This window comes from Podarcis muralis, chromosome 13, assembly GCF_964188315.1.
Source record: "Podarcis muralis chromosome 13, rPodMur119.hap1.1, whole genome shotgun sequence".
NCBI classification, from domain to species: Eukaryota; Metazoa; Chordata; class Lepidosauria; order Squamata; family Lacertidae; genus Podarcis; species Podarcis muralis.
The window spans coordinates 25,092,442-25,120,167 of record NC_135667.1 but is presented as its reverse complement, the minus strand read 5'-3'; the positions used below and the strand labels follow the sequence as shown (position 1 = coordinate 25,120,167).

Here is a 27,726-nt window from a genome sequence, read left to right as displayed (position 1 = left end):
ATGAGACCAACAAATGATACAGAAGGTTGGGAAATCATACTTTTGGGTTTTTCAAATCATCCAAAAATGGAACCTTTACTCTTTGCAATCTTCTTCTTTCTATATGCTGCAACCCTTCTTGGGAACATTAGTATAATTTGCTTGGCCACAGCAGATCCCCATCTGCATACTCCCATGTATTTTTTCCTTCAACACTTGGCATTTCTAAACCTTTGCTACACCACTGCTGTAGTCCCCAAAATGTTAGCCAACCTGATATCCACCAAGAAAACTATATCGTATCACTTGTGCATGCTGCAAACCCATATTTCCCTCCTTATGGGAGCCGCGGAATGTCTCCTTCTAGCAGTGATGGCATTTGACCGCTATGCAGCAGTGTGTCATCCCTTACGTTACACCACAATAATGAGCTACCATGTTTGTGTGAAGACTGCAGCAGCATCTTGGACCATCAGCTTTCTAGTCTCTGTGGTTTCCCTCTCCATATTCTTGCCCCCTCTTTGTGGACCCTATGTTATTAATCATATTTTCTGTGAGCTCCCCGTTCTGCTGCACATGATCTGCACTGATACCTCTTTAGTGGAACTTCTGATGTTGATAGGGGGTACAGGCACATTAATGCTGCCCTTTATCCTGGTTCTGGTGTCCTACGGCTACATCATTGCTGCTATCATCAGAATCCGTACTACTAGTGGTAGACACAAAGCTTTTTCCACATGCTCTTCCCATCTAACAGTAGTGACCATTTATTATGGCACAGGAATTTTCATGTACATGAGGCCAAAATCATTTTACTCCCCTGAGAATGATAAAATGATTTCGGTATTTTATGCAGTAATCAATCCTATGCTAAATCCCATTATATATAGTTTCAGGAACAAGGAAGTCAAAGAGGCATTAATGAGAGCTTTGGGAAGGAATGTATTGACCAAGACATAATAGAAATGTATTGGAACAGTGTTCATCAATGGTACTGTATTTTAAAATATGCATTAAATTGCTTATAGTCCAAACAAGAATTTCATTATAAAGCATCTCGTGCTTTATAATGTCCAGGGCCTGCAATAATGTAGAAACAATGAAGGATATGCTAAATTAATCAAGGCTAGTGGATTCCTAAATTCCTGTGCTCTGAGGTAGAGGATGGTTCAATGAACACTAATATTAATTATATGGTTCAATTATTATGGCTAAAATGTTACTTTAGACACCATTGGCTTCTGAAAATTGTATGCATGCATACAGGAGAAGACTTTTATGAGAAGACTTTTATGAGAAGTCTTTTAATAAGTTGAACTTTTATGCATATTTGTCTAAGCGACAATTTAGAGGTAATTGAGAGCATCAATAAAATGTGGACAGGAGTGATATAGTCCGCATTGCATAGCTGAACATTCAAAAACCTTTTGATACAGTCTTTGACCAAGCCTCCTGAGAATACTTAGCAGTCATGGGATAAAGAGAGGCTATCTTGAAAGGATGTATGAAGTGTGATTTTCCAAGGATCTATACTGGGACATATGCTTTTAAACTTGTTCATTAATAACCTGGAAGGAGGAATGAACACTGAGGTGGTCATGTTTTCTGATGACATCAAATTATTCAGAATGATAAAAAAGCAAAGAAACACACACACCCCACCTGTCTAATGCATGTTATATTCAGATCAATTGCCAACAAAACAGTGGGGAATATTAAGTTATTTCTTATTCCTTTCCCCCCAAACCCATGACTATATTTTGTGTTTTGATCAGTCATACTTCTACTTCTTCATGGGTTCTACAGAGTTCATCCTTTTTGCTGCGATGTCTTTGACCGCTACATGACCATCTGCTACCCACTTAGGTACCCCACTCTCATGACTGGGAAAGTTTGTGTCAGTATGCTGATTGGCTCTTGGATCGGTGGGTTCTTGTCTTTGTTCTTGTCAACAGTGCTGAAAGTGAGGTTGCCTTACTGTGGAACTAATGTCATTAATCACTACTTCTGTGACAGTGCCCCTTTGCTACACCTCACCTGCATTGACATCAGCTTTATCGAGTTCATGGATTTCATTAGGTCTTTGCTTCTACTGCTTGGCTCTCTCTCTCTACCTACCTTAATCTAGAACCATGTGAGGGAAAAGAAACTGTGTTTTTCATCAGTGAATGGCTGTTTCTGCTTGCTTTTTCCCATACTCTAGCCATAAGAGTCTTTATAAAGGATCCATTTCCAGATGAAGTCTGAAGTTACTTTCTGAACTTTGAGGATCAGGTGTAAATAAAAGGTAGGAGGTTACTCGGCACTGATGCCATCAGTTTTGATGGTGCATTTGGATGTGAAACTACTTGACTTGTTGAACTTTGCACTCTTAAATTTTCATGTATGTTAAATGAACTGTTATTTTTATTTAATATTAATTATCACCATCATTATTATTTTGTGTCATGAGGTATTATTATGTTTTGTAAATGTGCTCCTTCCTCTACCCCAGGTACAACAAAACATGTCTCTCCCATATTAGTCTCTACAGCGTATGTATTTTTTCATTGTCTCCTGAGACAGAAGGATGCCAGCAACAAAATGTGTTCCGATATTTAGATATTTTCGTAAACTGCTTCAAGTACAGATGTATTTGTAGAATATGTGGTTTATAAATAAATCGACTATGACTATATTAATTACCTGGAACTCTATGCTCTGGTTTCAGAGCTTTGTTCAGACACAGTAGGGATGTGTAACGAGGGGTGGTTGGATCAGTATATTTCTAGTCTGTATCACCATTGCAAATTTAATTCTGCATTAAAGTGTGATGATGCATACATCCATGTCAAAATGTTAAGTTTAGCATTCAAAAATGTATTTTTCTCACAAAGTGTATTTTTCTAAATATAATTTAAAATGAACATTTGATAATGCACTTACACATTTTACATGAACTGAGAACACTGTCACAAAGTTGGGAGAAGTACAAAATCCACCTGATTCATTAATTTGGGAAGGGTGAATGGAGTCTTCTCATATTGAAATTCACAAAGTTCAAATTCTTCCAACATTCAGCATTGATCTTTGAGACTATAAAACTGAATGTTGCCTCTGGGGTGGCCCTGGCTAATGTCAGTAATAGGAGCATGGCCTTCTGTGGTTACTAACTCAACATGACCACACCTGCTGCAGTTTGGCACCTAGCTTTTCCAGAACAGATGCAGACCTAGGCCCCACTTCCAATTCCAGCAACTCTCTACAGCAGAAAAGGAGAACTATCAGCCTGAGGACCTAATCTGGAAGGCTAGGGCTTCCTATTTGTAAGTCCATTTCATTCATCCTATTCATTCAAGCCACACCCAGCTGTCTTGCATGTGAAATCATATGTGACATCAGCTGAGGGGCAGCTATAGGTGGGACTTTGACAAAAAGGCTTTGCAGGCACTGCTGATCGGTTGGTTGTAGGGCTGTCTTTCGGGGTGTCTTGGTTTTTACTTTTTGAAATATGGCAATCCTAGTTGATTTGTGGTGTCTACTAAGGCCTCTTGCACTGTGCTTCCCACATAACTGACACCCAGCTGACTATTGGTGCTTAGGAAGTACTGCACAAGAAGCTTTGCAAGCCTCCTTTGGAAAGAAAAGCATTCCCTGTTTTTAAAAGGTGCATTTTCTTCCCTTTGCATAAGAAGTATTTTCTATTCAAAGTTCTTCCCCCTGCAAATATGTGAATTTTCAAATAAATACTGCATTTTTTTAAAAAAAAGAAGAAGAATTGAGCGACTACTGATTGATAGACTTAGTCATGAGCCTGTTTGAGTTTGGCTCATTGGGAGATATCTGATCCTTGTGTCAACCCCATAAGCCTGCCTGTGACACTCACATCTAGATTGTGTGTGTATGTGTGTGTTAAAGTTTGTGTGCCACCCCACCCCCAATCTCTGCTAAATGGTAGCAAGATTCTAGGGGGTTCCATGTGCTCACCCAGGGTTGTGTCTGTGAAATCAAGACATAGTAGAGACGAAGGTCTTTAAGAAATATGGTTTATTTTACAAATATTTACACATGGGCTTGGGGAGAATTTACAACATTACATCTCAGGAGGAGGCTTTCCTTCACTGTAGCCCAGAATTGGATTCCCAGGCATCTCCATGCCTCTCTCCCAACCTGCCTTCAGCCAGTTCACCAAGACGGTTCAGTCTTCAAAACAGCTTGTCGAGTCCTCCCTCTTCTTCTCCAACCTCTATTTACTCACCCCACTTATCTAGACCTCTTTTATTTTTCCAAAAGGGCACATTTTTCCTGTGTGACATCATGCCTCCTGTAACTGTCCCCTCCCAATTCTGCTATTTACCCTGAGCTCAGGCAGAAGGTCAATGGCTGGCCATTCTCCAGTAATTACACCTTGATGGCCCTTCTTCCCAGGCAATTTTTTGGTTTAGTCTGGCACCTTCCCTTTCATACTCCAAACAGAATCTAAATTCTGCCATGTAATAATTTCTAACATTTCCTAACTCAGAAACCTAAAACCCATGGGCCAGAAGCAGCCCATAGAGGTCGTTTGACCGGCCCATGAGCCACCCCTGAACCGATCCGCCTGTTCTCGTGCTGCGCTAAATCAGTGCAGCGCGGTGCGAGAACTCACTTCCGTGGTGCCGGAAATTGCGTCTGCGCACATGCAGACACCAAAAATCACAGGCGCACACATGCTCGAGATCCAGCCCATGGAGGGATCTCCGCGGGACCGATTAGGCCCAGGCAAGATAAACCTTGTTGACCCCTGCTCCTAGCAGTTATGGGTGCCTTTGCCCACCCAACTCTGTTTCTCCAGATCTGTATTATGTTGTTGTTGTTGTTTAGTCATTTAGTCGTGTCCGACTCTTCGTGACCCCATGGACCAGAGCACGCCAGGCACCTCTGTCCTCCACTACCTCCCGCAGTTTGGTCAAACTCATGCTGGTAACTTCAAAATCACTATCCAACCATCTCGTCCTCTGTCGCCCCCTTCTCCTTGTGCCCTCCATCTTTCCCAGCATCAGTGTCTTCTCCAGGGAGTCTTCTCTTCTCATGAGGTGGCCAAAGTACTGGAGCCTCAGCTTCACGATCTGTCCTTCCAGTGAGCACTCAGGGCTGATTTCCTTAAGAATGCATGCGTTTGATCTTCTTGCAGTCCATGGGACTCTCAAGAGTCTTCTCCAGCACCATAATTCAAAAGCATCAATTCTTCGGCGATCTGTATGGCCCTAAAAATCTCTTTAAATGTTGTCCATTTTAACCTTCCATTATCCTGTAAGTTTTTTTGTTGTTTTTTTTAAGGGAGTGGTAATTTCTGCTGAGTCCATTTCATAGTAAGACGTGCAAAGTTAATTGGAGCCTGGGGATTTTCTAACAACTAATAAAGCCATCATATAGAAGGTAGGAGTAAATATAGAAGTTTTCTTTTATCATTATCTTCTGCATTCATGTGGTATGAACGGTATACAAGTAGGTCATATTATTCAGTACTTTTCAGCTTATCTGCTTAAGACCAAACACAATAGGAATTAAACACACTATGGGTTGGATCCAGAAGAAGGTAGTTATGGAATCAGTGGGACAACTTAAGTCTAATTTATTTCAATGAGACTACCTGTACTGTGCTTGGATGAAGGTGGAGTTGAAGGGATCTTCTTGGCTGGTTCCCATTTTTTACAATTATTGAATCTCCAGAAGAGAGGGGTACTATACCCTGGGAATGTCAATGTCAGACCCTCCAAGTGTCCCTGTTTTCCAGGGACATCCCTGATTTAAAGAAGCCGCTCAGTTTTCTGATTTGATCCCGGAATGTCCCACTTTTCCTTAGGACTTCCATATTTTCATTGGAGAAATAGTGGGAGGGGGGGTATGGAGTTATTTGATTCCCAAGCCATCTAAAGGCAATTCTGTATAGAGAAGTGTGGTTTCTTTAAAAAAAATGTTTAATGTTTTATTACATTTTTATATATGTTGAAAGCTGACCAGAATGGCTGGGGCAACCCACTAAGATGTGCGGGGTATAAATAGTAAAATTATCATTATGGAATGATAATTCCATTCTCCTATTTTCATTGGAGAAATGTTGGAGGGCATGCAATGTAGCGTCTCATGCTGTTATCTTGGGTTTTTCCCCCCAGGAACAAATAAACATATTGGATTGTCTCTAATTCTGTCCTTCAACTCACACAATGTTCTTTGATTCGGCAGAGGTTTTTGTGAAGATGGGCAGAGGGAAGGGAACTCTGCAAATCCATCCTTTCTCTGGCAACCTGCCATGATATTCTGTGGAGATTCTGAGCCCTTTGGAGTAGAGGTTGAATGGAACAGGGGCTGCAGAGGGAAAAGAGTGCCAGTGACAATTGCTTTCACCCTTACTATAAATTTCAGCTTGATCAGAGACTTAGGTGAACAAGACAAAACTAGGTACAATCCTTGATTTTAAAGAAAACAAAAAAATGAAAGGAATGAAACATATTCTGATATTGCTCTTAGTGTGAACTGAGAATGATAACTAGACTCTGCTTTCACAATTGAAGGCAGTGGCTCTCTGAATAACATTTACTGTACTGGTAAAATGGAGTAAATGCTCTTGTATTTAGATTCTGTCTCTGGGCCTGCTTCCTATTTTTATTTAGTTATTATTATTAAAATTACACTTCACCTTCCTTTCCAAAATAGTCCAGATATCAGATAGACCAATGTGTGAATAGAATGCTGGACCAGATCCAGCAGGGCTCTTTCTGTTTTTATGCTCTTAAAAGACTTTACTTCTTTGAGAACTCAATTCTGGTTCATTTCCTACACCCTACTCCTATATTTCATCTCCATTCTTTATTATTAACATCACATCTCAACAGAAAATCTGCATGGCAGTAAGAGTGTCATTTATGTACCTTCTGAGTATGGGTCACTAATGCTTCCATTTGTCAGTGAATTTAAACACCAGCATTATTGTCAATGTAACATCAAGGCCAAAGAGCAATGAATGTACATATTACGATTAAGGTAGGTTAAGGTACTATAAGGAGAGGGTATCAATTAGACTTTTATCTCCCTCCCTCTCTCCCCCCGGAAATTAAATTGAAATCCATGGGATTTCTTCTCAATAAAACGCTTAGAATTCAAATAAAAATAATTGAGGTGCATGGAGCAAAAGTGTTATGGAGATAATGGAATGTATTATAGAAAGAAAGAAATATTAATATATTTGTATAAGCACATCTCTTCAAATGTGCTTTTTGTCTGTGTTGGAGGGGAGCTTGTAGTATTAAACAAATATGGTAAGCTTCACTAGGCAAGAGAAATATGTAACCTTTAAGATGAGTGTGGTGGGCAAACATAAGTATAGACTGGCCAGCTTGATGCTGCTATTACCAGTCATGTTGAATTGTGATAATACTGCAGCTTTTTATAGTTTTATTGGACTTCATTGCGTTAGTTATATGCTCATGTTTTATCTTTTTATTTTACAGCTCCTAGCCTGTCTGCCCACCTAACCTAGTCTGCATTGAGTATATACAAAGAAAACTAGTTTAACGATATAATCCGATATCTACCTCCATGGGAAGAAACCCCTGCTTCTGTTGACCTCTGTTAACTTCTGTTAATCAAGCAGGAAGGAAGGAAGGAAGGGAAGAAGGAATCCTATTTATACTCAGATGGGGAAAAGTGAACATAATGAGATATTATTTCTATTGTTATGATTAGGATGCATGCAAGTAAGGAATAGAACAATATTTAAAATTATTTTTAAGGCATATAACAAAAAACAATAAATAAGATTGGAAAAAAACTATTAAAATAAAATTTCTAAATCATAAATGAGTTGCCTTCCAGATATTGTTGGGCTACAGTGCCCACCAATCCTGACTATTTGCTGGTGGGAAGTTTAATCCAACAATACCTGAAAGCCAACCTGTACTATCATTGCTCAAAATAACTTTTTTCATGTAACTTTTTACATTTGTCTCTATTTCTTCATAACTCTGCTCTGCTTTTACATCTATGAAATTTCTAGTGCCTGTATGATCAAAGAACTCTTTTTTCTTTCCTATATTGTTGCATAGTTCACAATTTTATAGTTATTGTTCCATAGATCACAAATTTATAATTTTATCATAAACAATAAGTTACATCAGGAGGAAAACAATCTTACTGATCTTGTCCAGACTTAGCATATGCAAAAGAGCATAAAACTGAAAACTAAAACTTGACTTGACAAACTGATGGAAGTTATAGAACAACATTGCATTAATTGTATTTTGTGTTTGATGAATGATACTTTAGATGTAGGATTTAGGTTTAGGATATATGATGATATATCTATATTCTCACATTCTAAAAGGTAGTTTTGTCTGCTCTTCTCCCAGGTTCCCCCTTCCCAATAGTTGGAATCGATGGGGCATTATGAGACCAACAAATGAAACAGAAGTTTGGGAATTCATGCTTTTGGGTTTTTCTAATCATCCAGAAATGGAACCTTTACTCTTTGCAATCTTCTTCTTTCTATATGCTGCAACCCTTCTTGGGAACATTAGTATAATTTGCTTGGCCACAGCAGATCCCCATCTGCATACTCCCATGTATTTTTTCCTTCAACACTTGGCATTTCTGAACCTTTGCTACACCACTGCTGTGGTCCCCAAAATGTTGGCCAACCTGATATCCACCAAGAAAACTATATCATATCATCTGTGCATGCTGCAAACCTATATCTCCCTCTTTATGGGAGCAGCAGAATGTCTCCTTCTAGCAGTGATGGCATTTGACCGCTATGTAGCAGTGTGCCATCCCTTGCGTTACACCACAATAATGAGCTACCGTGTTTGTGTGAAGACTGCAGCAGCATCTTGGACCATCAGTTTTCTACTCTCTGTGGTTCCACTCTACTTATCTTTGCCCCCTCTTTGTGGACCCTATGTTATTAATCACGTTTTCTGTGAGGCTCCCATTCTGCTGCACATGATCTGTACTGATACCACCTTAAATGAACTTCTGATGTTGATAGGGGGTGCAGGCACTTTAATGCTGCCCTTTATCCTGGTTCTGGTGTCCTACGGCTACATCATTGCTGCTATCATCAGAATCCGTACCACTAGTGGCAGACACAAAGCTTTTTCCACATGCTCTTCCCATCTAACAGTAGTGACCATCTATTATGGCACAGGAATGTTCATGTACATGAGGCCAAAATCATTTTACTCCCCTGAGAATGATAAAATGATTTCTATATTTTATGCAGTAATCAATCCTATGCTAAATCCCATTATATATAGTTTCAGGAACAAGGAAGTCAAAGAGGCATTAATGAGAGCTTTGGGAAGGAATGTATTGAACAAGACCTAATAGAAATGTATTGTTAACAATGGAAGAGTGTTCATCAATGGTACTGTATTTTAAACTATGCATTAAATTGCTAATAAACCAGATAAGAATTTCATTATAAAGCATCTTGCGTACTGCCATAAAATGATCCATGGCCAGCAATAATGTCAATATAATGAAGGACATGGTAAATTAAGGAAGACTAATAGATTCTTAAATTCCTGGGCTCTGGGGTGGGGAATGGTGTCAGTCTTGTTTTTGGACCTAAAACCACTTATCCACAAAGCTTGTGATCTATCAGTATTCAGCTTCAATTTATTGGCCCTCAGGCAGCCCATCAGGGCCTCCAGACACTATTCTTGCACTTGCAAGGCCTCCTGAATCATATAATATGAAAAGATAGAATTCGGTGTCACCCACACATTAGGAATACTTCACACTAAGTCTCCAGATGATGCCCGGGTTTCATATAGAATAGATTAAAGTAGCATGGGAAATAAAATTGAATGTTTGCTTGACATCACTGCATAAACACAAGAGTCCAAATAAAAGTCTTGAATGCCTATTCATTGGTAGCAGTCCAGCTGGTAGGAGTGGAACCTCCAAAATGTGTGTCCTACTTCCAACCGATTAGACTACATCTAGCCAATACCTGGCTAGAACAGATGTGGGCTGGAGTCCAGCAGCCTTTAAAGGTTCGCTAGTTCTACGCACTTGTAATACACAGATGTTTCAAAGGATATAACTTTTCATAGTAGGGAGCAGGTGTTACCAACATGGCTTTTTTTTATTACATAGACATACAGTTCTCACACCAGGAACTGTTCACGAACTCTATAATTAGTAAAATCACTATCATTTCCTCAACCCCCATTTCATGGAGAGACAGTAACATCATCAACAAAAATTCAGATAAGAAACACTCCTTCCTGTGCTGTGACATGAGAACGGGGTGTTGATCAATAAAAGAGATGGGGTAGTTAACCACTGAGCTAATTGAATTCACCTCTGTAATCTCAGAACATGGAAATTTAATATAAAGAATTATTAAACATAGAATAAGAGTCTCATGCTCTACTGACTGAGCTATCACAACATGTAATTAAAATAAATTAAGGCTATACACTTTGTCTTGGTTTGGGAGGAGAAAGTTGAAATTACCCACCCACACTCGATCCTAAAATGCAAACCCATGTCTTTATAGAAGCAAGTCTTATTGAGTTCAAGGGGGCTAACTCCCCAGTGAGTATGTGTGGGAGTCCACACTTAATCCATTCCTTTTGTCTAAAGCATTGAAACTTTTTAATATATTTTTTTGCAGAAATTTAAGTTTGCACCACTTCATGATTATGCTGGCTGGGAAGTATTATGCCAACATTACTTGCTAATATTAGTTATGCAGTGGGGGGAAATTATGCATTTCATATATTGAAAGTTAATAGTATAATTAGATTCTAGGAGCTCCCAACAACAGCTCAGACATGTGCTATTTCTTTGCTCTCATCAGCACTGTTTTTTCTCCATCAGTTTAACTATGGTGCGTATGAGTCTACACTTAGAGGTACAACAAATTTCCCATTTTTGTATCGAATGTCACCAAGAGAAACTCTTCAACCCATTGGAATTACTCAGCTACTTTTCCTTTTCAGATGGACATGGGTTGGGCTCATTGTTTCAAATGATGATGATGGAGAAAGCTTTGGTCAGATCCTGACATCTCTGCTTCTGCAGTATGGCATTTGTGTTGCCCACCAGTATAAAGTAGGAGAATCAAAATATGTGTGGCATGAAACTTATCGCAACTATATGTCAAAGTTATATACAGAACTTTTCTTAAGTGAGATAAATGTGGTAATAGTCAGTGGAGACTATAATTCGATGTGTGGATTACAAAACCTCATGGGACAAAATTGGGAGATCAATCCTGGGAAAGTTTGGATCATAACTGCTCGGTGGGATTTCAAACAGCATATTGGTTTATTTGTAACACCTCCGGAAACGTACAGTGGTGCTTTTTCTTTTTCAGTCCACAAAAAGCCTGTGCCAGGTTTCCATGAGTTTCTTGGGAGCTTTATGTCTGATAAGCCAGTGATTCGCTTTTTCATGGATTTCTGGTCAACTGCTTTCATTTGTTATTTTTATGAAGACAGCTTTTCACGCTATTCACAAAGTAATATGTGCACAGGCAAAGAGAAACTGGAATATCTGTCTGAGTATACATTTGATATGGATATGACTGGTGAGACCTATGGTATCTACAATGCTGTCTATGCTGTAGCCCATGCTTTACATGCCATCTATGAGTCAAGACCAAGAAGAGACAGAATTGAACAGCTGAATAGTCCATCATGGCAGGTAAATACATTGCCATAATAAAGTCTATGAGCTTGACATGATGTCTAATGAGGAAAACTGTTTACTTAGAGAATCAAATACAAATGAACAAATATGTCAATGTTTTGCATGCTGGTGAGTTTATAAGAGAATTAGGGAAGTCTGCTATGCTGTATTCATGTGCACAGTAAACTTTGAAGAAAAAGAAGAAGAGGAGGAGGAGGAGTTTGGATTTGGTATCCTGCTTTATCACTACCCTATAAAGGTAACTGGGATGTGGGTGGCGCTGTGGGTAAAACCTCAGCGCCTAGGACTTGCCGATCGCATGGTCGGTGGTTCGAATCCCTGCGGCGGGGTGCGCTCCCATCGCTCGGTCCCAGCGCCTGCCAACCTAGCAGTTCGAAAGCACCCCCAGGTGCAAGTAGATAAATAGGGACCGCTTACCAGCGGGAAGGTAAACGGTGTTCCGTGTGCTGCGCTGGCTCCCCAGATGCAGCTTGTCACGCTGGCCACGTGACCCGGAAGTGTCTGCGGACAGCGCTGGCTCCCGGCCTATAGAGTGAGATGAGCGCACAACCCTAGAGTCTGTCAAGACTGGCCCGTACGGGCAGGGGTACCTTTACCTTTTTATAAAGGTAAAGGTAAAGGTAAAGGGACCCCTGACCATTAGGTCCAGTTGTGACCGACTCTGGGGTTGCGGCACTCATCTCACTTTATTGGCCGAGGGAGCCGGCCTACAGCTTCCGGGTCATGTGGCCAGCATGACTAAGCCGCTTCTGGTGAACCAGAGCAGGAAACACCGTTTACCTTCCCACCGGAGCGGTAACTATTTATCTACTTGAACTTTGACGTGCTTTCAAACTGCTAGGTTGGCAGGAGCAGGGACCGAGCAACGGGAGCTCACCCCGTCACTGGGATTCGAACCGCTGACCTTCTGATTGGCAAGTCCTAAGCTCTGTGGTTTAACCCATAGTGCCACCTGCGTCCCTATCACTATCCTAAGGAGTCTCAAAGCGGCTATCAATCTCCTTTCCCTTCCTCCCACACAATAAACACTCTTTGAGGTGAGTGAGGCTGAGAGACTTCAGAGAAGTGTGACTAGCCCAAGGTCACCCAGCAGCTGCATGTGGAGGAGCAGGGAATCAAACCTGGTTCACCAGATTACGAGTCTACTGCTCTTAACCACTACACCACACTGGCTCTCTTAAGATGCCGTTTCCTGAAAAGGGAACAGAACTATTAAGGCATAAAGGAATGAAGATTTATTCCTACTATGTATTGGATTTGGCTGATCCCTGAGCCAAATTGTGTCTATTTGTAGGCACTGGTTGAGTTGGTTTGTGACAGCCACAAACCACTGTAGATTAGGTTGGATGGGCCAGAAAGATCTAGGGCTGTCGGGGCGGGGGGATAGATTATCAAAAAGAAAGAAAGAAAGAAAGAAAGAAAGAAAGAAAGAAAGGGAGGGAGGGAGGGAGGGAGGGAATAAGTGGAAAAACCAGTGGAAAAGCCAAAACCTACCTGACCACTGGCTGAATCTTCTCAAGAGAAGGTAGGAGCCCTGACTTTCCTTCCTTCCTGCCTGTTATCCCTTCCTTGACGCAGCACCCTGTAGGCTTGATGCCTTTGTGCAACAGCTGTTGATCTAAGTCATAAATCCTGCAGGGTTCTGGTTGCTCTTTCAATATGTTCTATCTGTCTATGCAGATATAAGTCCTGTTGAGTTCAATGAGACTTGCTCCCAAGACAGAATTGCAAAATAAATAATGGACAATTTCAGAATTTGTTTCTTCTATTTTCTTCCAATTCAGCTGAATTCCATACTGAAAAACATCCATTTTAACAATGGTGCAGGGCATGAAGTATTGATTGAATATGGAGAAGTTTCGGCTGGCTATGATATCATCAACTGGATCATTTACCCCAATTTCTCTGCCATTAAACCCAAGTTTGCAAGTATTTCCCCAAACCATGAGTTCACCCTCACTGGGATAGATGTTGTGTGGAACGACAGACTTAAACAGGTAGGAAAATACTTAGCAGCTTATAGTCACAACTGAATAAATACATGTTACTGTCCAGATGCTGCAGCACTGTTGCCCATGGATCTTAGAGGTAAGATTAATGTTCTTGGAAGTAGGGACAGAGCAGAAACCCACAGAACTTGGATTTCAAAGTGGACTCAGCTGATCTGGGTGGATCATGAACCAAAACAGATCATGAATCCTATAAATCTGCAGACCCACGAGTCCCTTTATGAGCTAGTCCACGAGCTTCTTCACTTGCCTTGTACTTTTATTATGATTATTTGTTTCTACCCACTTGCTCATAGTAGCCATGAGTGTGCTGGGCTTCTTTCTTCTGTGTGCCTTAAATAGAGCAACGGGACTTGATGATGTCCTGTTGCTCTCAGAGTCAAGTGCAGTGTGAAAACATGACTGTGTACACGAACACTCTATTGTAGTTGAGACTGCAAGAAACCCCAAAATTTGCCCATCCTCCTGAAATTACTCTTCAATCATCATATAAATCCCTGAGCCATTGGTGGTTGTTTGTCCATCCCCACTGATATTTCCCCTGAAAATGTATTGTCAATGACTTTAAATAATTATTCAGCTGATCAGAGCAAGAAGTTATTGGGTTATCAGGTAGAATAGAAATATAGCTGTATTTGTATGAAAATTTGGATGTGACATAATATCTGTTTTCTAATCATTAGTTACCACCAAGTTCTAGGTGTGTTGAGAGCTGTCACCATGGACAGCAAAGGATGGTTCAAGAAGGCAAACCAAGTTGTTGTTATGGCTGTAATCCATGCCCAGAAGACATGTTTTCTAATGAGACAGGTAGGTGATATACAGACTGAGAGGAGATACAATAGCCAACTTCAAATATCTAAAGGTCTGTAACATGGAAGCAGCAGCAATGTTGTTTTCTCCTTTCCCAGAGGGTAGTACCCAAACCAATGTCTTCGAGTTACACGAAAAGAGATTCCAGCTAAACAAGCTGTCTGACAGTGGAATGAACTCTCTTGGGAGGTGGTGGACTCTCGTTCCTTGGAGGTTTTTATGCAGAGATTGGTTGGTCATCTGTCATGGATGCTTTAGCTGAGATTCCTGCATTGCAGGGGGTTGGGCTAGATGATCCTCAAGGTTCTTTCTCTCTCTACAATACTATAAACTGAATTCTATAATTACATGAGCTGAGTGCAATTAAATATGTACACAAAAGGAAAATATCTTCAAAGAAATTGACCACACATATTTAGGTACACTTATGCCCACTAGTGACTAAAAGTTCTATCCTATCCATGGATATTCAGAATAAAATTTTAATATGTTTTGTGGACTTACCACTAGCCAAAGTTTGTATAACTTGGACTGGAAGCATCTTCTTTCAGTTAGTTGTGAAACGGGGAGTCATTATTATCTAGCATTAAATTGACACGCCTTCAACTTTATGCAAACTAATAAAGGTATAACAATTGGAACACCTACTGACACTTTCTTGGTCCCTTTCAGATGCAGTTCATTGTCTAAAATGCCCAGAAGATCAATATCCAAATAGGAACAAAAACAAATGTATTCAAAAGGTTCTGAGCTTCCTTGCCTATCACGAGCCCTTGGGCATTGTCTTGGTTGTCCTTGCTATCTTTTTTGCTGCATTAACAGTTTTGGTAATGCACATTTTTCTAAAAAACTGGACTACCCCTATTGTCAAAGCCAACAACCGGAACCTCACCTGTGTTCTGCTTGCCTCCATCTTGCTTTGCTACCTTTCTTCCCTTCTCTTCATTGGCAAGCCTGGGAAGCTGGGCTGCTTGCTCCGGCAAACAGCATTTGGCATCATTTTCTCTGTTGTAGTTTCTTGTGTGTTGGCAAAAACCACCATGGTGGTCCTGGCCTTCCTGGCCACAAAGCCAGGCAACAGCATGAGGAAATGGCTAGGGCAGAAAGTAGCCACCTCCATTGTTCTTTTTTGCTCGCTCATTCAAGTGGGTATTTGCATTGTGTGGCTGTTAACTTCTCCTCCCTTCCCCAAAGCTGACACGCACTCACAGGCTGGACATATTATATTGGAATGTAATGAAGGTTCTATCACCATGTTCTACTGTGTCTTGGGCTACTTGGGCTTTCTGGCCATGATCAGCTTCACAGTAGCCTTCCTGGCCAGGAAACTGCCAGATACATTCAATGAAGCCAAGTTCATCACTTTCAGCATGCTGGTGTTTTGCAGTGTTTGGATCTCCTTCATTCCAGGTTACCTGAGCACCAAGGGGAAATACATAGTGGCTGTGGAAGTTTTTGCCATCTTGGCCTCCAACACTGGCCTCTTACTTTGCATATTTCTTCCAAAATGCTACATCATTGTTCTAAGATCTGATCTGAACACAAGAAAGGTCCTAATTGAAAAAAAGAGTTATTAATCCTAAGTGTAACCTCTTATTAGTTGACTTTCTGTTCATTGCAGGACTGATATCATATCAAACAAAAAATCAGAGATTGGCTACTGTTTGAGACAAAAGTCAAATTTCAATGTTGTCGGAGTCAAACCTTATTTCCATTGGGCGGATTGCCATCATTTTCATTGGGATGATTGTAATATATTTTCAAACATCTCCTTGGAATAGAGCAGAAAATGGCAACCACACTGGCTTGGTGTAGCTTTACAAAAATTCACTTTTCCCCTTGAAGTGCAATAGAAGGGTATTGATTTGAAACTCTCATTCCAGCCAACCTATCAACCTCTTCTAATATTCAGGTCTGAACTTTCAGTTTCAAAAATTCAGTCCCCTACTGGTATATTTATCTGTTCACATTATTTTTAATGAAACCCATGTGATGTATTTGCAAATTTATATTGCACTTTGTGTGAGGTTGCCCGTGGGCTTGTTCTGGAAGCTCCAGCTGGTGCTTAATGCAGCAGCTAGACTGCTGATTGGGGCAGACACCTGGGGAAAACCACTTCTTAGTGCTCAAGCAGAGCAAACAGCATTTTGGTTTCTCCAGATTGAGGGTTGCTCCAGTTTAGAGCTAAATAATGGGTTTTTTGTGGAGCAAGGGGGAAACTACTCAGACCCATAATTCTAGGCACAGGACAAGTGGAAGAGCCCTTAATCTTGATTCAATCCATAATAATTGTACATTTTGTATTTTTAAAAAAGAATATGACATTCTAATCTCTGGATAGCAGTTTTTTAATTGCTTCCCAGAGGTTCATTGAATATTTTAGAAGATGAAATAATTAATACTTTGGATTTGTCAGTGATAATATAAGGAAACGTGCTATCTTTTCATCCTCTTTGCAGACTCAGAGTATCTTGAAATGTGGGCCAACGTTGTCTTTCTATGGATGAAGTTGAATAGAAACAAGTAGGCATTGTGGTGTACATTTTTATCATCATCATTAGCATTAATTTGGCTTGAATCATTAAATAGTAGTATAACTTTTGAAATAATTAACACACTGAATATCCGCAACACACACACACACAATTAAAGAAAACTTGATGAGAAATGCAGAGAAGTTTCCAAATTATTGGGTATAGGGAGCATTTGGTTCCATTAATCTGATATTCTCCTTCTGTTAGAACGTCTGCAGGGACATATTTGGAATATCCAAAAATAAGACTCTCACTGTTTGTCCCTCCACTTTTTTCCTGCTGGGATTTGTAAAGGTAAGCATCATAAATCCTGCTATTGGAATATGATCTCTTTCTGTATCATCAGATGACTTTTAGAGATTTATGCGAAGTTATTAGAGGTAGGCTGATAATTGCTATGTTAGAAAAGAGGAGCCTGAGATTGGATACACAAGTTCTGCCCAAATGTAGTATCATAGACCAATTTTGGTTTCCCTCACTTTCTCAGTTCTCCACGTTTCCGCATCAGTTTCTATTTAAAAAGATCTCATGAAATTTTATCACCACTTTAGTGTCCATTTCTCCTAATATAAACAATTTTATGTGAAACTTTGCTCAATATACTTCTTTTATAATGTATTTAATGCTATTTTCACTAATATATGCATTTTCATGCACTATTGACCTTAGTAAATGCTTCTTTTTTTGCTAACGGCACATGACTGATTAACTGCACTGTGAAATTCAAAAACATGTGAATTATGAAGGATGGCTGTGTTTCAGTTTTCATATAGTTTTGGAAAATGTGAATTAGGTACATTTGCTTTGAACATGAACTTAATTATTCCCCACCACCACCACTGCCACTTTAACCATGGGGCTGGGGCAACATAGCTTTTGTATACATGTTTAGGTCTGAGTTGTAAAACATTTAGTACATAAATACTATTTCTTTGGCAAGTGGAGTTTTAGACTCCACTGGTCCTGGCTGTATTGCTCCATTCAATAACTGATCAGGAGTTAAGCAGAATGTTGTAGGGAGGGGGAAGAGAAAATAATATTAATAGTGTGTTTCACAACTGAAGTAACATTCCTGATAATTTAATGCGGACCTCATAACAGCACTACATCCAGAGTCTAAAATTAACCCCTGGGTTTTCCCATACCCTTTAACACATGTATCTCTTTGATGACCCAAATCATCAATTTGAAACATAAGAAAACTTTCTGTTCTTGAGTTAGAAATGCATTATAAATAAAACATGATTTTTTAAAAAATGTTTCCTTAATTTTGTAATTTCCAAGAAATCCACCTGCTACAGATCCAATGTACAAGATCATCCATCAACACTTAAGAATTTGGTTTCAAAACTATATCAGCTGACCCCCTCATAAGGACATAAGAAGAGTCCTGTTGGTTCAAAAAATTTGGTTGGTTCATCAAATTTGGCATTGAGTTCCTGATTTGACATTCAATAATGACAACTTCATTTTTCTTCTGAGATACAAAGAAGCTGACTGAGAAAACACCCAGAAATCAAATGGGGAAGGGATATTGAAGAGAGGGTAGGGGCTGATTCCTGGTGGGAGATTTTCCATTATACTCAATGGGAGCAAAACAGGGCTTCATATTTCATATAAAATTTTGCTCCAAATAACAAATCAAAGCAGAACACAGAACCAGAACAACTGTTTTGGATGCAGCACCAATCAAGCTGCTTCCAAATACTATGAATATGGATTAAGAGTCAATCTTGTGGTTGCTGCACATGCCTAGTGAACCACTCTGTTTCTTTTTTCCCCTTTCTTTTCCTAATACATTGTTTCCTATAGAATAGAATGCATGAAAATATGGAGAAATATAATAAGACTATTGTGACTGAGTTCATCCTTTTGGGATTTGAGACAATCCGCTCTGCTGAGATTCTGATCTTCATTACCTTCCTGATTATATATGCATTGACCATTATCGGTAATGTTGCATTAATTGCACTAGTCCTGGCCAATCACCAGCTTCAATTGCCCATGTATATTTTCTTGATTAACCTTTCATTCCTGGAACTCATAATCACATCAGCTGTCATGCCTAAAATGCTAATAAATTTTATCACGGGGAAGAAGAACATCTCCTTTGTAGGCTGCCTTACTCAGTCATTCTTCTATTTCCTCATGGGCTCAACTGAATTCTTCATTCTGGCTGTAATGTCATTTGATCGCTACGTTGCAATATGCTACCCATTGCGCTATGCATCCATCATGAACAGAAATGCCTGTTTCCAGCTCCTTTTGGGATCATGGATTGGTGGCTTTCTGATTATTCTAGTTCCCAGCATTGTAACAGCTGGCCTTCCATTCTGTGGCCCAAATATAGTCAACCACTTCTTCTGTGACAGTGCCCCCTTGCTCAAGCTTGTCTGTGCTGACACATCATTGGCTGAAAAGGTTGATTTTGGGACATCTTGCATATTGCTTCTAGGTTCACTTCTTATAACAGTTGTGTCCTATATTTATATTATTGTTGCTGTATTGAAGATACCATCAACACAAGGTCGAAAGAAAGCTTTCTCAACCTGTGTTTCTCATATCACTGTGGTATCATTGTATTATGGGAGCTCAATTGTCATTTATGTCCGTCCAACCAAAGGGAACGTTCTGGATTTCAACAAAATAGGCACAGTACTGAACACAATAGTGACACCCATGCTAAACCCTTTCATATATTGTCTCAGGAATGAGAAGGTGAAGGATTGCCTGAAACTTTCATTCAGTAAAATCATAATGTTTCTTAAGAAATGAATGTTACAGGATATTCCATCAATTGGAGTTTTAGGATTCTTTTATTTAAATGGGAGAGAGTCAGTATAAGACAGCTTGTAGTATGTTGGACATAGGCCATGAAGACCAGATTCAAATCTCCACCTAGACAGAGAACTAACTTGGGTTCCTTAATTTCTGTTACTCTTCCCTACTTCTGAAGGTTGTTGCAAAGATAAAATGTAGTTATTACCATGTATGTGCGCCTTCCCACTCTGTGTGTAACCTGGAAGAAGTGAAAGTGAATATTTTTGTTCAAAAAAAGAATAAATAAATAAATAAATAGGTGCTTTTACTCCTCTGCTTCAATGGTATTAAAGTGGCTAAATTTGACTGACCCATGTCTTTTGTGATTTAAAGGGGAGGGTTGGGGGGCATATTTTAATCTAAGTCTTTTTTTATTTACTAGAGTTATACACCAGCTCTTCATTTTGGTGCTAATTATAAGTGTTTTAAATAAAAGTAAAAGCCTTAAAGTATCATGATCTTTTGCAACCTCAAGGCCAAATCAAGAGACAGGAACAAAACCTGGGGTGAACTTGGACCTTCTTATTTAAACCCATAACAAAGCTCCTGCAGAGGGAAACAACAGACATAACTTCCTCTCAGTTGAGCAAACAACATTGTATTTTGCACAGTTTTGTGGGTATAGTCTTATTTTCCCAACTCAGTATCCTTGTATATGTTGATGGGCTCCAACTCTCTGTCCATTGGACATGCTGGCTAGAGCTTACTGGAGTGGGTAACCAACAAGAAGGGTGTCAGTGGTGATGAAAGAAAGATGTAATGATTTGTGGACTGAGCCAATAAATTAAATTGTGGCACTGATATATTCCGTATAGGTGTGGAGCTGCCAAAGAAGTATCCCTAATTTTAGAAGAGCATTATATTCTGTCAAAACTCATTGAGGTGCAAGTGTGTGGCTCTGCACATTCTCACAGGAAGTTCATATCAGCACACCTGAGAATTATCATAAAATACAATGGGAGAGGGGACCTTTAAAAATATATGCCCTTGTTAATGAAATCCCTTGAGGTCCAAGGCAAAAATCCTGAAAGCAATAACTTGGGTATTTGGGGAAGCTCAGTGCTGCTCTCTAAAAAGGTAAGAGAATAAGAAGACCACAATGTGCTCATTGAATGTTTCTCTACCCCCATAATGCCATTTGAAAACAGCTATTTGTTATCTCTCTATACACTGAAGGCAGCCTCTGATAACTCCATTGTGTCAGGAAGGATTGTAGATTACTTTGCAAAACTGTGATGAATGAACACTGGAACAAATGAATAGAGAATGAGTGTATTGCATCATTGATCTAGGAAATGGGGACCTAGATAGGACGCTGGAAGCTCTCAGTTGTGTGCCTTGTTCACTTTCAAAGCTGCCTTTGGGAAGAATATTGTTGTGAGGTGGTTCTTTTTTGGGTGGTAGAGTGGATAGGCTGTATGGCTGAGTCTCTTCTAATTCCTGGATCCAACCAGGATCCCACTGCTGGAACAGCCAGACATGATTCTTGGTAATCGTGCCTGAGTATGGGTTGTTAAGGTAACAAAGGAAGTGGCTCTCATCAGAAGGCACCCTCCCTCGACTATCTGTTAGTCAGTGGGGTAGCGTGGGTTGTCAGTACCCGGTGCAAGGCAAGTAATTTGCGCCCCCTAACCCGTGGATTTGCGCCCCCTAACCTGTGGATTTGCCCTAACCCCAGATGTTGCGCCCGGTGCGGCTGGCCCCCCCTGCACCCCCCACGCTACGCCACTGCTGGTAGTTACAAAGACAAAAACCAGAGTTAAGGTGCGAGAGAGCTAGAAGCTAGAAGCAGGAGGCTGCAGGCTAGGCAGCTCAGGGACAGAGCCATGCCTGATTTCTGCTGGAATCCAAGGCTGTGGCTATGGGAGAAGCAATACCATACTGGGGTGTTAATGCTACATCATAGGCTCAGGTTGCATATATATGTAAAAACAACCATATATCATAAAGACACCACAGTCTCCACTGTCCCTCATTCCAGTGAAGCCAAAACCTAGAACCCCTGAATCTTGCACCACTCAGAGATTGGTGGTGCATACAACAATATAGCAGAATTCAAAATTTTCTGCAAACAAATGTTTATCAGTTCATCTCTCTTCTCCTGCATTGGAAACTTAAGAGAGTTTTCAGCTTGGCCTTGTTTACGAAATGCTGCTTCACTATACAGTTGAATGAAAATTGCATTCCAAAATGTAACTCTCAGCTAATGATTTCTATCCATAAGATTTTTGTCTTCAAAAGTTTGCTTTCTCTTCCTGCTTCTCACACATTTGTCAAGAAAATGCACAATGGAAACTGAAGTAAAAAGGTTTTATACTGGTATGGTCTCTAAAGCTGCTAAAGAAATATGGTGAACCGAAGCAAACAATCTGAAGTCATAACAAGAGCGATAATTTGTTGGAACCATGATAGAGGTGGATTTTAAACTCACCCACTGTGAAGCCGCTTCTAAATCTTATGTGAAGTAGCTGAAACAGGTAAGACAACAGAACATCTCCTTTTTGCTAATTAGAAAATCACCTGAACCTCACTTTGTCAATTGGAAATTGTAATCTATGGCAAGGATGAGGAACCTGTGCTTTCCAAAACAGCTGTTGTTGGTCTGTAGCTGTACCATCCCTGACAAATAGTGAGGCAAGCTGAAGTTGATGAGAACTGGACTCCATCAATATCTGGAGGGCCACAGGACCTCTAATCCTGAGCTTGAGATACAAGCTAGGGGTGATTCTGTATTTCTCATGTTTTGAATCCCAGAGAAAACCGAATCAGTTCTCACAGATTTCATTAAGATGAGCAAACCAAATTTTGTCATGCACTGCTCTCTGTGTACGCCCACATTAGCCCAACTTGGTGTTCTCTGGATGTTGATGGATTCTTAACTCTCTAACCATCAGACATGCTGGGCTAATGGAAGTGGGAATCCGACATTGGAAGAACACCAGGTTGTGAAAGTCTGGAGTAAGGATTTGTGGACTGGACTGCTAAATTAAATGATGGCATAAGAATAGACCTAGTATTAGGTTTCTCAGGTTTCTTCTAAATATGTATCTCTGTAGTTTCCAACATCAAGTGTGTCAATGCAAGATCTTCTCCTTTCCTGGAACATAGTACTGCTTCTCTAAATGTCCTGTGGCCCCTGCTCCTTCAAGTAGCTTAAGTTATAGTATCACAACAACTTGCCTAATATAGTCTATCAATATTGAGGAACTACTTACACACACAAAGGTGGATTCTGGAAAGGGCTAGAACTACCTTTGGGTGGAATGAGATAGCTATCTTATGTGGCATATGCTGAGGGGCAGGGAGTGATGGTGAGTGGTTGAAGTAAATAATTTCACACCTGCCCTGTGCTTTCTAAACTAGTGTACTGTCCTGAGGTGTGGTGATGACCACAGCCCCATAACCGGATATGAAATTAGATTCAGTGTTTGGCTTGTGATGCTGGAATGTTGATCATCTTGTCCTTCACCCCAGGCAAAAAAATTTATTGAGCTGGCCTAGATTTTGGGCAATTACTGGTGCGCTTGAAAATGGTATTCTTCAACATTTTAAGAGCCAAGATCCAACTTTATTCCATGTATTTGGGGATCTACATCTTTTTTGTTATATATTAATATGGTTGTGGTGCTGCTGCTGATGCGACCTACCTTAGGTCCAGCTGTAACCCAGTATAGTGGAACCTTGGTTCGCAAACAGCTTAGTTGCCGAACAAATTGGCTCCTGAACACCGCAAACCTGGAAGTAAGTGTTCCAGTTTGTGAATGTTTTTCAGAAGCTGAACATCCAACGCGGCTTTTGCTTGAGTGCAGGAAGCTCCAGCAGCCAATTGGAACCCATGCCTTGGTTTCTGAATGGTTTCAGGAGACGAACAGACTCCTGGAACGGATTAAGCTTGAGAACCAAGGTACCACTATAGTGGGTCCAGGCCTACTTCATAGATGCCAGTTCTTTAAATAATACTGAAAGGCCTTTTTATTTCACTGCTGTAACTAACACTGAATTTCCCATTCACAATGAACATTTGATAGAAATAAATCATGGACATAAAGAAACTTTCTTTTTCCAAATATTTTTGTTATTATTGAAAAAGTAAATGCTCTCACTATGATTACTTCCTTTGCAGCTATATTGTAAGGACACCAAATGGCTCTGAAGAAGTATAATACAACAGTGACAGAATTCATTCTCTTGGGTTTCTCTCAGAGTGCAAAGGTTCAGTCCATTCTCTTCTTTATCTTTCTCACAATGTACATCATAACCTGGCTTGGGAACCTCACCATTATAATTACAGTGATTTACACACCCCACCTCCACACACCTATGTACTTTTTTTTATGCAACCTGGCTGTGATAGACATCAGTGATTGCACAGTAACTGCACTCAAAATGCTGTGGGACCTCATCTCTCATACAAATTCCATCTCCTACAACTGGTGCATCGCCCAAATGTTCTTCTTCCATTGCACTGGAGGTGCTGTGGTCTTCTTCCTAGTTGTTATGGCTGTTGACAGGTACATAGCTATCTATAAACCACTGCGATATTTACTTATTATGAACCAAGGAGCTTGCATAGGCTTGGTTATTGGAACATGGTTGGGTGGCTTTGCTCACTCTATTGTCCAGGTAGCACTGGTACTTCAGTTACCATTCTGTGGGCCCAACATTTTGGACAACTTTTACTGTGATGTTCCGCAAGTAATCAAACTGGCTTGCACAGACACATACATTACAGAAATACTGATGGTTTGTAACAGTGGACTGCTTCTCACACTGATCTTTTTTATCTTACTTGTATCATATACTATGATTTTGGTGAAGATTAGAATGCATGTCACAGAAGGGAAGCACAAAGCCCTTTCTACATGTTCTGCACAGGTCATAGTAATGAGCTTACATTTTGTTCCAGCAATGTTCATTTATGACCGCCCTTTCCAGGTATCTCCAGTGGACAAAATAACCTCGGTCTTGTACACTGCAATCACTCCAGTGCTAAATCCAATAATCTTCACTCTGAGGAACACAGAAATGAAAAACAGCATTAGAAAACTGGTTGGGAATAATATGTTATTCAAAATAACTGAATCAAAATGACATCTTACTCATAGAGACTGCCGTTCTCAGAACCCTAACCCACACAAGTCAAATAACTCACACAATATTGTGGCCCCAAAAGACACTTTTTTTGAGGGGTGACCCAAAAACATGGGCCCAAAAAGCGCTTTTTGGAGGGAGGGGGAGATTGCAGTGCCCAAAATAGTCTCGGTTTTACAGGGACTGTTGAAGATGTTATAGTATTATAGTTATATGGTGTTATAGTGTTATAGTGATCCAATTTGAAAATTCACTGAGAATGGGTACTCTTAGATTTGCCACTCAATTTTAGCTGAAGTAAACATCCATCATGGCTATATATTTTCCTCCTCAGAGGGAATATCTGAATAATTTCAAGAGAAGTTGTTTTTGGAAAGAACCCACACTTTGTCACAGTTGGTGACTTTTTGACAGAGGTGCAGAAAGGAAGGTAGTCATTGGGGATACACTATCTACATGTGAGATTAAAATTACATTTTATTCTTGTACACATTTCAACAGCATGTTATATACATTCTTTGCCCTCCCTCAAATCTATGTCTAAGTCCAACTTTGGACATTGGTATCTGCATATTATTATTTTTTGCTTTGTTTTTTAGTATATTCTTTATAACAACATATATAGCTTTGTAATTAAAAAAATGGTTTGAAGCAACACTGTGTCACAACTTTTAATTTTTGGCATGGGAGAAGTATGGGCCATAATCCATAGCCAAATAAGGGAACCCTGATAAGGGGTCTTGGGTGGAGTCATGTACAGTCTCAGATTCAACTCAGGGGGGCTGAGAATGGTTGCCTCACACCAGCGACATGGGTTGGGCCCTGTCAACCATAGCTTTCTCAATGTGGCCCACTCCCTTCTCCTTTGAGTCCTGAGTCGACAGACATGGGTGTGTGAGAGGCATCAGCCAGCAGCTGAGCTGACTGATGCCAGGAACCCTGCCTGTATGCCATGCCAACACATAATATAATAACAACCGATAAAGTTGTTGCCTTGTTTTACCCCAGCCTTGGCCTCTCTTTGTCCCATTCACTAGCAATCATGAAACAATGACACAACATGTATGAAATGACTTAATGTGGTGAGTTTATGCATTCCTAAGTTGCCACTGAGTTTTACCTAAAGCAATTTTTTTTAACCAAGTGCAGGACCTCGTGTTAGCATGGAACAGGGATCTGAAGAATTTTGAACAAAGACAAAATGGCTTTCAACAAAGCTATGTAGTTTCTGTGTACTGCACACACGCATACCCTTTCCCTCTAAAAAGTGTAAACATGGTTCTCCTCCTTGCACCTATTGTGATTCGAGGACCCGATCCCCGCTTGGGGAATAAAGACACATGGACACAGTATGTAAGGTTAATGGGTAAGGAAAAGGCCACAGCTTTATTGATTACAGCATGTGAGAAGGTATTGGCTTAGGCATTGGACCACGGAACATTAGACTCCACCCACTCGGAGAGGGGTGAGCCCAAAGGGGGTTTATTCACCAGAAGGTGGAGCCAGTTGATGCTAATACAACTATAGGCTCTCTCCTGATGTCACCGAGGGTCATGCCATGCCCCCAAGCCACACGGGCATCAGACAGGATCCACGACCGCCGGATTCCTTTAGCGGAGCGCCCCCTGCATGACACAGGAATCGTCTCCCGCTCACAACCCCTCCCCTCCAGAAGGAGGAGAGGCTTTCTCACAAGAATATTTAAAGCATATTATTTTCTTGATATAATCCTGTGAAGTGTAGCTTGATAAGGGTTTTGAAAATGTAGCTCTGTGAGGAGTAAACTATAGTTCACAATATTATTTCATGGAAATAATGGGCTTTAAATATATGCTGTTCACACTGCCCCTGTAAGATGGTTTAGGCTGATATTGATTGACCCACGTTCCTCCAGTTATCCACATATATGAGTATGGATTTGAATATGCATCTCCCAGGTCATAGTCCAAACATTCTGACTGGTTCTCTGTTAAACTTCTTTTCCATACTGGCTTTACTGTATTTTTTTTTAAATATATATATATATTTAGGTAAATTATATGCCACTTTGTATTTCTATTAAAATCTCTACGTGGTTCAAAATACCCTAAAATATCACAAATGAAAGTCAAATAATAAAACCCCCCACTAAAATAGCCACATTTTAGAACAGAGCAGGTAACAAATTGAAAATATACATTCTTAAACAGAAACAACTAATAAACGTGGACCAATGTAAGTGCAAAACACAGGAATACTGTAGCTATGTATTACTTGTAAGTTCAATTGTATGTGTATGTCTTGCTCACAAAAAAAGGAAAAGGAAAGAAACAATATCTGTTGTAATGTCTGTGCCAATATTTAGCTGATTGTAGCTTTGAAAATCTTTAATGATCCCCTTTGTGGTTTTGTTCCCGATTCACAGTGCAGATACAGTTATTCTCCGAAGTCTGATAAAGCTTGAGTGCAGTGGCTGGAGTCTTCCATTGTTTATTTGATTAATAAGAATCCAGCTGGATTCACAGACAAGCCTTTTGGGGAATTATTTTGCATTATTATTACCTTGGCTGTACTAAGTAGCTTTAGGCACATAGTTCAATCAATAGTTTTGTTGTTGATGATGATGGTGATGGTTTTTTGTTTTAGGTATCACAGGATGTCCGGAGGTGTTAGTGATTTCTGTATAGGGAGAAGCCTACTTAACTTCACTCCATCTGACAAACTGAAAGGTTCATTTATTAAAGCTGGGACTATGAAATTATAGAGAATCAAGAGAATCAACTTCTGATCCTAGCGTACTTCTTGAAGAATCATGAGGT

The 27,726-nt window shown here is 40.1% G+C and overlaps 4 protein-coding genes across 4 annotated transcripts; all 4 read left to right on the top strand.

Moving 5' to 3' along the window:
• On the top strand, positions 1–939 carry LOC144325335 (olfactory receptor 5A2-like). Its single transcript, XM_077918230.1, has one exon. The coding sequence runs from the start codon at positions 1–3 to the stop codon at positions 937–939; it is 939 nt and encodes a 312-aa protein (XP_077774356.1).
• Positions 940–8,382: 7,443 nt separating this feature from the next.
• On the top strand, positions 8,383–9,321 carry LOC114583000 (olfactory receptor 2G3-like). Its single transcript, XM_028704345.2, has one exon. It carries the CDS (start codon positions 8,383–8,385, stop codon positions 9,319–9,321), a length of 939 nt encoding a protein of 312 aa, XP_028560178.2.
• A 9,047-nt stretch (positions 9,322–18,368) lies between these two features.
• On the top strand, positions 18,369–19,903 carry LOC114582420 (olfactory receptor 6M1-like). The gene has a single exon (XM_028703437.2). The coding sequence runs from the start codon at positions 18,836–18,838 to the stop codon at positions 19,790–19,792; it is 957 nt and encodes a 318-aa protein (XP_028559270.2). The 5' UTR covers positions 18,369–18,835; the 3' UTR covers positions 19,793–19,903.
• A 4,077-nt stretch (positions 19,904–23,980) lies between these two features.
• Positions 23,981–24,928, top strand: LOC114583002 (olfactory receptor 4D1-like). The gene has a single exon (XM_028704347.2). The coding sequence runs from the start codon at positions 23,981–23,983 to the stop codon at positions 24,926–24,928; it is 948 nt and encodes a 315-aa protein (XP_028560180.2).
• Positions 24,929–27,726: the final 2,798 nt, after the last annotated feature.